The 11,910-nt window shown below is 48.2% G+C and overlaps 2 protein-coding genes across 2 annotated transcripts; both read left to right on the top strand.

Moving 5' to 3' along the window:
• Positions 1–239: 239 nt before the first annotated feature.
• Positions 240–5,178, top strand: LOC128711457 (multidrug resistance-associated protein 1-like). The gene is made up of 7 exons (XM_053806334.1): positions 240–575; positions 658–1,319; positions 1,396–2,892; positions 2,951–3,027; positions 3,089–4,457; positions 4,531–4,912; positions 4,984–5,178. Exons 1-7 carry the CDS (start codon positions 240–242, stop codon positions 5,176–5,178), a joined length of 4,518 nt encoding a protein of 1,505 aa, XP_053662309.1.
• A 1,480-nt stretch (positions 5,179–6,658) lies between these two features.
• LOC128713653 (multidrug resistance-associated protein 1-like) lies at positions 6,659–11,654 on the top strand. Its single transcript, XM_053808516.1, has 7 exons — positions 6,659–6,994; positions 7,077–7,738; positions 7,827–9,323; positions 9,386–9,465; positions 9,525–10,935; positions 11,010–11,391; positions 11,460–11,654. The coding sequence occupies exons 1-7, from the start codon at positions 6,659–6,661 to the stop codon at positions 11,652–11,654; spliced, it is 4,563 nt and encodes a 1,520-aa protein (XP_053664491.1).
• Positions 11,655–11,910: the final 256 nt, after the last annotated feature.

Below are 11,910 nucleotides of genomic sequence, written 5' to 3'. Positions count from 1 at the left end.
GATTGTGGTCGTTCCGAAATGGGGCAGATCTCGGGTCTTATCGGACGCACGCCGGCGTCATGCAAACGAATGTTAAAAAAGGGAAGCAAAAATGTAAACTCACAATCACAATCAGCCCCTTGTTGTGCCACTCTAGCGTGAAGTGTAATGAAGTCGGTCCGGAGTATAAAATGGGGCTGCGAGTGATCAGCAATCTTTTAGTCGCCCAGTGGTAGCTGAGTCGTGCAAGCGGGTCCACGATGACCTTCGAGGACTTTTGTGGTGGTCCGTTTTGGGACGAGGAGTTCGTGTGGGACATAGACAATCCCAACCTGACGTTCTGTTTCCAGCGCGTCATCCTGCAATGGGCCCCGTGTTTGTTTCTGTTCGTGTTCTCTATCTACGACATCTTGAAAATTACCGAGAGCCGATATCGAGACATACCATGGAACTGGTACAATCTCTCCAAGATGCTAGTGATATTCCTGCTGATGTGCATGTCCTGGATCGATCTGGGCATGGTGGTGAGCTATCAGGATGAGCAGGGCTTGTATGATGTGCAGATCCTGACGGCCGTGTTCAATGCCTTGGCTTATGTGAGTGCGACCAGGAGTCGTAGTGGAGTGGTGTACGAGTGAGACAATAATTCGGTGTGTTTGTTCGATTCGATTCCCTCAGATTGATTTGATTGTGTTGCTGTTCTTCATGCGTAAGTACGGAGTTCGAACGTCGGGCACGATGTTCATGTTCTGGTTCCTGCGAATGTTCTTCGGCATCATTCAGCTCCGTACGGAGGTGATGGACAACGACAAGCGACCGAACGCGATCGGATCCGGTGACACGGTTGACTTTTGGGAGTATCAGTACGTCAGCTACATCTTGCAGTACTCCTTCATCTGTTTGATGCTCGTACTCGAGCTGTTCCCTGATAAGGCACCTTCGTTCAGCTACTATCCGAAGGACTCCAAACCGAACCCTGAACTACGGTCAAGTTTTTTCAGTAAGCTATTATTCTTACATTTCGATGCGTTCGCTTGGAAAGGTTTCCGGAAACCGCTCACAGTGGACGACATGTACGACATCAACCCACAAGATACATCTCGCGAGTTAGTGCCACCGTTTGACAAGTACTGGAAGAAAAGCGTCGAGAAAGGCCGCAAACAGCAGATGGCTAGTAATCGGAAGGCGGGCAAACCCGACATCGAATACAAACCACACTCGGCTTCAAACGGATCCGTTCTGTACGCGATGGTGCGCGCATACGGTGGTCCGTTTTGGTTCGCAGGAATGTTGCAGCTGGCAATCTCGGGGCTCCAGTTCGCTTCGCCTTATCTCATGCGGTAAGTACAGAACAACCCGTTCATCCGTTTCAACTGTCTGCGCGTTATCTTATCGATCGTCGTTCGATTTTTATAGAGAGCTGATGGCGGTTATCGCATTCGATGGACCGCTCTGGAAAGGGTTTTTGTTGACTTTCGGATTATTTGGCGCATCTTTGCTACTGGGGCTGTTCAACGGGCAGTACCTTTACTACACCTTTCTGAGCGGTTTCCGCATCCGCACCGGGCTGATAAGCGCCATCTATCGGAAAGCGTTGCGAATTTCTAGCGCGGCCAAGAAAGATACCACCGTCGGGGAGATCGTCAACCTGATGGCTGTGGATGCGCAGAAGTTTTTCGAACTGACCTCCTACTTGCATATCTTATGGTCGGCCCTGTTGATCATTGGATTGTGTGTGTTTTTGCTGTATGACATTCTTGGACCGGCTGTATTTGCTGGGCTGGGTGTGATGATACTGATGACTCCTGTATCGGGTGTGGTAGCAGCGAAGCTCAAAACCCACCAAGTCTCCCAGATGAAGCTGAAAGATGAGCGGGTGAAGAGGATGAACGAAATTCTCGGCGGCATCAAGGTGTTGAAGCTGTACGCATGGGAACCAAGCTTCCAGGATTCTATTTTGACAGTTCGCGACGAAGAAGTAGGCATTCTCAAGCGTATGGCGTACTATGGAGCGGGAATATTTTTCACCTTTACTATTGCGCCATTCCTGGTCACTCTCGTGTCATTCGCCGTGTATGTACTGTCGGATGAAAACAATGTGCTCGATCCGCAGACAGCGTTTGTATCGCTTGCCCTGTTCAATATTATGCGGTTCCCTCTCGGTATGTTTCCCATGGTGGTCACATTCTCCATGCAAGCTTGGGTATCGGTGAAGCGTATCGACAAGTTCCTTAACAGTGCTGAGCTGGACCCTAGCAATGTCACAAACAACAAGAGCGATGAAGCACTCACCATCAAGGACGGAACGTTTTCCTGGGGAGATGAGACACCCACACTGAAGAACATCAATCTCTCGTTGCGCAAGGGACAACTGTCAGCGATCGTTGGCACAGTCGGTACTGGCAAGAGCTCCCTGATATCGGCACTGCTTGGAGAGATGGAGAAGATAAGTGGCCTGGTGAATACGGACGGTTCGATCGCATACGTTCCGCAGCAAGCCTGGATCCAGAACGCCACTCTGCGTGACAACATTCTCTTCGGCAAGCCATTCGACCAGAAGAAGTACGATAACGTGATCGACTGTTGTGCCCTGAGGCCCGATCTGGAGATGCTTCCCGGTGGCGACACGACGGAGATCGGTGAGAAGGGTATCAACCTTTCGGGTGGACAGAAGCAACGTGTGGCACTGGCTCGTGCTGTGTATGCCGACTGTGAGGTGTATCTGTTTGACGATCCACTGAGTGCTGTGGACGCTCACGTAGGAAAGCACATCTTCGAGAAGGTTGTTGGACCATCGGGAATGCTGGTGGGCAAGTCACGCTTGTTAGTCACTCACGGCATATCGTTCCTTCCGTTTGTGGAGAACATTCTCGTTTTAAAGGATGGAGAAATTTCCGAAAGTGGGACCTATCAGTGAGTTACACGCTCTAGATCATTTCTAAGCAGTATCTAAACAGCACTGTCTTTACAGGCAGCTTATAGACCAGAAGGGTGCATTTTCGGAATTCCTAAGCCAACACATTCAGGAGCTTGACGATGACGACGAGGGTAAGTCATAGAAGTTTCGTAATGCTTGAGGACTCTCTGTACGATTCGTTTGTTCTTGCAGAAATATCTTTAATACAGGAAACACTCAAGGATGATGCAGTTACCAATGTTATTCAACGTGCCCTGTCCGTTCGCTCCAACCGATCAAATGGCAGCAATGGCAGTTTGAATAAAAAAACAATCAGTCGACAAGTGTCCAAGCAAAGTGTGCATAGCAAGGAACCGAATACCGCTCCAAACAGAGCGAATTTGATTGGTGCAGAAGAATCAGCCACCGGTGCTGTTACCTGGTTGGTGTACAAAAAGTATATCAAATCGATCGGCTTTCAGTTTGGCTTTGGATCCGTCCTGTTTACTGCGATCAATCAAGGTAGCGGCATCTTCTCGAACATATGGCTCACCGATTGGTCCGAAGATCCGGAAGCTGCTACCGACACATCCGTGAGGGACATGTATCTCGGCGTGTATGGTGCTCTTGGAGGAGCGCAATCGATCGCGCTGTTTCTGGCCGCACTGCTCATCTCCCTAGGGTGTCTGAAAGCAGCTAAAGAGTCTCACGATAAGCTTCTGGAGAGTTCCCTAAGAATGCCGATGTCTTTCTTCGACACAACGCCACTGGGGCGAATCATAAACCGCTTCTCGAAGGACGTCGATGTGGTGGACAATGTGCTTCCTGTGACGATAAGAGCCTGGTTGCTGTTCCTGTTTAATGTGTTTGGTGTATTCATCGTGATCGGTATCTCCACACCGATCTTTCTCGCGATCGTACCACCGCTGATGGTGATCTACTACTTCGTGCAACGGCTCTACATCGATACATCGCGCCAACTCAAGCGACTGGAATCCGTCACCAGAAGTCCGATCTATTCACACTTCGGTGAGAGTATCAGTGGACAATCGACCATACGAGCTTACGGACAACAGAACCGTTTTACACAAGAATCGGAGCGCCGCGTTGACTACAATCAGCTTGTTTCATACCCAAGTATTGTTGCTAATCGATGGCTTAGCGTACGGCTGGAGATGATCGGGAGCTTCGTAGTCTTGTTTGCCGCTCTGTTCGCCATTTTGGCACGGGATAGCATCGGACAGGCAACGGTAGGAGTCTCCATCAGTTACGCTCTGCAGATATCTCATTTCCTTAGTTTCCTCGTGCGAATGACTTCCGAAGTTGAGACGAATATCGTAGCAGTGGAACGATTGGAGGAGTACACCGTACTTCCGCGTGAAGCAGAGTGGCAGAAGGGAACCGTGGACAAGGCATGGCCTGCAGAAGGAAAGGTTGAGTTCAAGGATTATCAGATCCGATACCGCGAGGGTCTTGATCTGGTCATTCGAGGCATCTCGCTCAACGTTCGAGGAGGAGAGAAGATCGGTATCGTTGGTCGTACCGGTGCAGGAAAGTCCAGTTTGACACTTGGTCTCTTCAGGTATGTGCAAGATGCGATGGTCCTTACCTCGTAGCATCAATGTTAACAAGCCGTTTCAACGTCTCTCTTCCAGAATTGTCGAGGCGGCCGGTGGACAAATAATCATCGACGGACACGACATCTCTCAAATGGGTCTTCATCAGTTGCGTGGACGATTGACCATCATTCCCCAAGATCCGGTTCTGTTCTCCGGTACACTGCGAGCCAACGTGGATCCCTTCAAGAGTTACAGTGACGATCAGGTATGGAAGGCTCTCGAGCTGTCCCATCTGAAGACGTTTGTGAAAGGTTTAGCGGCCGGACTGGAGCACGAGATCGCCGAGAACGGAGAGAACCTTTCGGTTGGTCAAAGACAGCTGATTTGCTTGGCACGCGCTGTACTGCGAAAGACGAAGGTGTTGATTTTGGATGAGGCAACGGCGGCAGTAGATCTCGAGACGGATGATTTGATTCAGGTATGGAATGATGCACACTATTCACTTATCCGGGAAGTACTAATTGAAGTTATTTGATCTCACTCACACAGAAAACAATCCGTACGGAGTTCACTGATTGTACGATTCTAACCATCGCCCATCGGCTGAACACAATTCTTGACTCGGACCGAGTACTGGTGCTCGACAAGGGTTTGGTAGCCGAGTGTGACTCACCGCAGAACCTTCTCGCGAACAGAGACTCCATATTCTTTGGCATGGCGAAGAATGCCGGCATCGTAACCTGAGCTACTTTTTATGCTATCGATAAAAACGGCCTGGCCGTGTAGCTTACTGGAGTTAGTTGTAAAATTTACAATATGGTATTATAGCGACTTATTAGAAAAATTATGTTTATGTTTATAAATGTAGAATGAATAAAAATTAGGATGGATCTATTTACTTCGTGTAAATGTATTACAAAGTTCAAATCCGAATTGATATTATTTTAAAGTAAGTATTCGATAAAAATAGCTAAAATTGCCTTGCTATGAAAGACGAAGAATGTTAAATCAGTGGTCTATTTATAGTAGCTTAATAATCGTTATATGACTGATCATTTATCATGATTGACAGGTTCTCATGTTTCTCTTGAAGTCGAAAGTATGTGTGACACATTAGACTTTTAATCTTTCGTGTTGTCCGAAATTCCCATGATAATGACTGTTGACTACACTTGCCTGCTTTTTCAACTCTAACTCAATTATCCAATTTGTTGCATCAGAATCAAGTTATCCGCAAAACATAACAGTCCCTAATATGGATAACATGAACGGAACCGATCAATAGTCGGTGTCATTGTTCTTCAAAACAACTTCAAGGATCTTCAATTAATGTGACTATCACCCGTATCGTCCCGTACAGCATAATTTGCAACTCATAATTGTAATATCAAAATAGATAGTTCCTTCAACACCACTCACCTCGCGATATGACATGCGGTCATTCAACGGCTAAAGCCCAACCGGTAGATAAGTCGAGCCCTTCTTGTTCGCTGGTGGGTCATGTGATAAGCAATCGCACGGCTGCCGAGAGTCACGTTTCAGGCGTACTCTCCTGCTGATTGCTTCGAACCAAGTGTAGCACTTGTTGTAACCTATGGTTTACAAATATCCAATTATAGTTGCACCTTGCCTGCCCCCTCCTGCATAACCTATTAGAGAGCCACAACCAGACAAGCTTACAGTTGATAGCGACATAGTAATCGCAGTCGGTAGTAGTGGTGTGGAAGTTCCCATAGAGGTATTCTCGATAACAACATACTTCCTAGTTGGCTGTACAGGATCGGGACTCGATTGTCCCGAAACAGTTATCTATACCATCATCATCAGCATCATCGGCGCGTTCATCTCGTGATAGACTCTCGAATATCTCATCGTGACACAGCAAAAGCTGACCGCAAGCTTATCGGATTCCCTTCTAGGGAAGATGAATTATTGCAAGGTAACGTCTATTCGCCAATCGATAGTATTCATCGCCCGATGACTCGGCGTGGAGTGGTATAACGTTGTTGTGTTATCGCATGCAATTGTACGCACGGCGACGACGACCAGTATCGGGACAATAAAAAAGAACGATAAGCGTCCCCCTTGTCGCCAATCTAACGGGTGTATAAAACGGTACCGATTCCCGGGTGGAGGGTTTCAGTCTTGACATAACAGTGGTCTGGTGTGGTCGACGATAGTGTGCTGAAGTGGTAACGTGAGCCCCAAAACCAAAAGGTCCACGATGACCTTCGAGGACTTTTGTGGTGGTCCGTTTTGGGACGAGGAGTTCGTGTGGGACATAGACAATCCCAACCTGACGTTCTGTTTCCAGCGCGTCATCCTGCAATGGGCCCCGTGTTTATTTCTGTTTGTGTTCTCTATCTACGACATCTTGAAAATTACCGAGAGCCGATATCGAGACATACCATGGAACTGGTACAATCTCTCCAAGATGCTAGTGATATTCCTGCTGATGTGCATGTCCTGGATCGATCTGGGCATGGTGGTGAGCTATCAGGATGAGCAGGGCTTGTATGATGTGCAGATCCTGACGGCTGTGTTCAATGCCTTGGCTTATGTGAGTGCGACCAGGAGTCATAGTGGAGTGGTGTACGAGTGAGGCAATAATTCTGTGTGTTTGTTCGATTCGATTCCCTCAGATTGATTTGATTGTGTTGCTGTTCTTCATGCGTAAGTACGGAGTTCGAACGTCGGGCACGATGTTCATGTTCTGGTTCCTGCGAATGTTCTTCGGCATCATTCAGCTCCGTACGGAGGTGATGGACAACGACAAGCGACCGAACGCGATCGGATCCGGTGACACGGTTGACTTTTGGGAGTATCAGTACGTCAGCTACATCTTGCAGTACTCCTTCATCTGTTTGATGCTCGTACTCGAGCTGTTCCCTGATAAGGCCCCTAAGATCAGCCACTATCCCGAATCTAAAAACCCTAATCCGGAACTGCAGTCAAGCTTCTTTTCCAAGCTTTTGTTCCTATACTTTGATGCGTTCGCATGGAAAGGCTTCCGAAAACCTCTTACGATGGAAGAGCTTTACGACATCAACCCACAGGATACGTCTCGCGAGCTAGTGCCACCGTTCGACAAGTACTGGGATATGAGCGTTATTACTGGACGTAAAAAACAGATCGCCGCAGACAAGAAAGCGGGCAAAACGAACATCGAGTACAAACCACACTCCGAAACGAATGGATCATCCCTGTACGCGATGGTGCGCGCATACGGTGCGCCATTTTGGTTCGCAGGAATGCTCCAAATTGCGATATCCGGACTCCAGTTCGCCTCACCTTATCTCATGCAGTATGTCTCGATTCGTAACTCCCCTGCGATAACGTGACGTCAATCTAATCGATTGTGTTGTGTTTTTTTTTCGATACCTCGTTCGCAGAGAAATGATGTCGGTTATTGCACTGGATGGTCCCGTTTGGAAGGGCCTGTTGTTGACGTTTGCACTGTTTATTGCCTCACTGCTGCTAGCGCTGCTGAATGGGCAGTACTTCTACAACACGTTCCTGAGCGGTTTCCGCATACGTACCGGTTTGGTGAGTGCCATCTATCGTAAGGCGCTCCGAATTTCGAGCGCTGCGAAAAAGGACACCACCGTTGGCGAGATCGTCAATCTCATGGCTGTGGATGCGCAGCGATTCTTCGAACTTACATCATACTTGCACATCCTATGGTCCGGAATATTGATCATCGCACTGTGCGTGTACCTGTTGTACGATATTCTGGGTGCGGCTGTATTCGCCGGGCTTGGCGTGATGATACTGATCACTCCCGTGTCTGGAGTGATTGCCACAAAGATGCGCGACGCTCAAGTAGCTCAGATGAAGATCAAGGATGATCGTGTGAAGAAGATGAACGAAATTCTCGGCGGCATCAAGGTGCTGAAGCTGTACGCGTGGGAACCAAGCTTCCAGGATTCCATTTTGACAGTTCGTAGGGAAGAAATTGGCATTCTGAAGCGTATGGCGTACTACGGTGCAGGAATCTACTTTACCTTCACCATTGCGCCGTTCCTGGTGACGCTCGTGTCATTCGCCGTGTATGTGCTGGTGGACGAAGAGAATATTTTGGATCCACAGACAGCGTTCGTGTCTCTTGCCCTGTTCAACATTCTGCGCTTCCCGCTTGGAATGCTCCCCATGATGGTCACATTCTCCATGCAAGCTTGGGTATCGGTGAAGCGTATCGACAAGTTCCTTAACAGTGCTGAGCTGGACCCTAGCAATGTCACAAACAACAAGAGCGATGAAGCACTCACCATCAAGGACGGAACGTTTTCCTGGGGAGATGAGACACCCACACTGAAGAACATCAATCTCTCGTTGCGCAAGGGACAACTGTCAGCGATCGTTGGCACAGTCGGTACTGGCAAGAGCTCCTTGATATCGGCACTGCTTGGAGAGATGGAGAAGATAAGTGGCCTGGTGAATACGGACGGTTCGATCGCATACGTTCCGCAGCAAGCCTGGATCCAGAACGCTACTCTGCGTGACAACATTCTCTTCGGCAAGCCATTCGACCAGAAGAAGTACGATAACGTGATCGATTGTTGTGCCCTGAGGCCCGATCTGGAGATGCTTCCCGGTGGCGACACGACGGAGATCGGTGAGAAGGGTATCAACCTTTCCGGTGGACAGAAGCAACGTGTGGCACTGGCTCGTGCTGTGTATGCCGACTCTGAGGTGTATCTGTTTGACGATCCGCTGAGTGCCGTGGACGCTCACGTAGGAAAGCACATCTTCGAGAAGGTGATTGGACCATCGGGAATGCTGGTGGGCAAGTCACGTTTGTTAGTCACTCACGGCATTTCCTATTTGCCATTTGTTGAGAACATTTTCGTCGTTAAAGATGGAGAGATCTCGGAGAGCGGATCATATCAGTAAGTTTAAGCTGTGGGAAGTTGTGTTTATAGTATATATTAATGTATTTTTTTTTCTTTAGACAACTACTCGACCAGAAAGGTGCATTTGCCGAGTTCCTCACGCAACACATTCAAGAACTTGACGAATCAGATGAAGAGGGTAAGTTGATAAAGTTCAACGCAGACGAATAGTATTTAATCTTACTTCTTCCTCTACAGAACTCTTACAAACGTTTAACCTTACTATTTCCTCACCAGAAATTAAATTAATCCAAGAATCACTCAAGGATGAAACGGCACAACGTATCGTAGAACGCACAATGTCAACGAGATCCGGTCGATCTGGTGGCAGTAATGGTAGCCAGCGCAAGAAGCGCATCAGTCGGCAGGAATCGAAGGCAAGCTCCAAAAAGGAGGATCCCATCATACAGAATCTGGACAAGGCGACACTAATCGAAAAGGAAGAATCGGCCACTGGTTCTGTAACATGGGCTGTCTATAAGAAGTACGTCACTGCCATTGGGTTCCAGTTTGGGTTCTGGTCGGTTGTGTTTAGTATAATCAATCAAGGTAGCGGCATCTACTCCAGCATGTGGTTGACAGATTGGTCCGAAGATCCGGAAGCCATTACTGACACTTCGGTGCGCGATATGTATCTCGGCGTGTACGGAGCACTGGGAGGAGTACAATCCATCGCACTGTTCATTGGATCGGTGTTACTGGCATTGGGATGTTTGAAAGCGGCGGAAGAGTCACATGATAAGCTGCTAGAGAGTTCGATGCATATGCCAATGTCCTTCTTCGACACCACACCGCTGGGCCGTATCATTAATCGATTCTCCAAAGATGTGGACGTGGTGGACAACATTCTACCGGCAACGATTCGTGCCTGGTTGCTGATGTTGTTCAGCGTCATCGGTGTGTTCGTCGTGATCGGTATCTCCACACCGATCTTTCTCGCGATCGTACCACCGCTGATGGTGATCTACTACTTCGTACAACGGTTCTACATCGAAACTTCGCGTCAGCTTAAGCGACTAGAATCCGTCACCAGAAGTCCGATCTATTCACACTTCGGCGAGAGTATCAGCGGCCAGTCAACTATCCGTGCCTATGCACAGCAGCAACGTTTCATAAAGGAATCTGAGGATCGTTTGGACTACAACCAGCTCGTGACTTATCCAACAATTCTGGCCAATCGGTGGTTGGGCGTGCGGTTGGAAATCATTGGAAGTTTGGTGATCTTATTTGCCGCTCTGTTCGCCATCTTGGCCCGAGACAGTATCGGGCAGGCAACGGTGGGGCTTTCCATTAGTTATGCACTGCAGATTTCTAATGTGTTGAGCTTCCTCGTGCGTATGACTGCTGAAGTGGAGACAAACATTGTCGCCATCGAACGTTTGGAGGAGTACACCGTGCTTCCGCGTGAAGCAGAGTGGCAGAAGGGAACCGTGGACAAGGCATGGCCTGTAGAAGGAAAGGTTGAGTTCAAGGATTATCAGATCCGATACCGTGAGGGTCTTGATCTGGTCATTCGAGGCATCTCGCTCGGTGTCCGTGGAGGAGAGAAGATCGGTATCGTTGGTCGTACCGGTGCAGGAAAGTCCAGTTTGACACTTGGTCTCTTCAGGTAGGTAGCAGCATGTGAACTGTTAAATACCGAAAAACATATATTAACGAGACCTTTGAACGTGCTTCCATCAGAATTGTTGAAGCTGCCGGTGGACAAATCATCATCGACGGACTTGACATCTCCCAAATGGGTCTTCATCAGCTCCGTAGCCGATTGACCATCATTCCCCAAGATCCGGTTCTGTTCTCCGGTACTCTTCGGATGAATGTGGACCCCTTCAATAACTTCAGCGACGACCAGGTGTGGAAAGCTCTCGAGCTGTCCCATCTGAAGACGTTTGTCAAGGGTCTCACAGCAGGTCTGGAGCATGAGATCGCCGAGAACGGAGAGAATCTATCGGTAGGACAAAGACAACTCGTCTGCTTAGCGCGAGCCATCCTTCGCAAGACGAAGGTGTTGATTTTGGATGAGGCGACGGCAGCGGTAGATCTGGAGACGGATGATTTGATTCAGGTGAGACATAATTTCGAAACAATCTTTAGGAACCTCTTTACTGATGTTTTGCTATCTCATTCATGCAGAAAACAATCCGTACTGAGTTTGCCGACTGTACAATTCTCACCATTGCCCATCGGCTGAACACGATTCTCGACTCAGACCGTGTGCTGGTGCTCGACAAGGGTTTGGTAGCTGAGTGTGACTCACCGCAGAACTTGCTGGCGAACAGAGACACCATATTCTTCAGCATGGCAAAGAACGCTGGAATCGTAAGCTAATGACAAATGCATGCTGTGGTATGATGTGTTCAGCTAGCATAAGTATTTCAATAATATTTGTAAGTGTAAATAGTTTGTACGTATTTTTGCGTCGTTAGCTTAAATTTTACGTGTGCCATACGAAACCAAATAAAGTTTCAAAAACTCAACCCTTGCTGAAAATGTTTATCTTTATGTGCCCTGGTACCGATTACAGCTTGTTTGAAAATTATCGACTACCACGTGAAGTTGTACGACAACCCATTTGCTCTGGCAT

The sequence above is a fragment of the Anopheles marshallii genome, chromosome 3, assembly GCF_943734725.1.
Source record: "Anopheles marshallii chromosome 3, idAnoMarsDA_429_01, whole genome shotgun sequence".
Taxonomy (NCBI): domain Eukaryota; kingdom Metazoa; phylum Arthropoda; class Insecta; order Diptera; family Culicidae; genus Anopheles; species Anopheles marshallii.
Note: the sequence above shows the minus strand (reverse complement) of the source record. Positions and strands in the feature narration are given on the sequence as shown.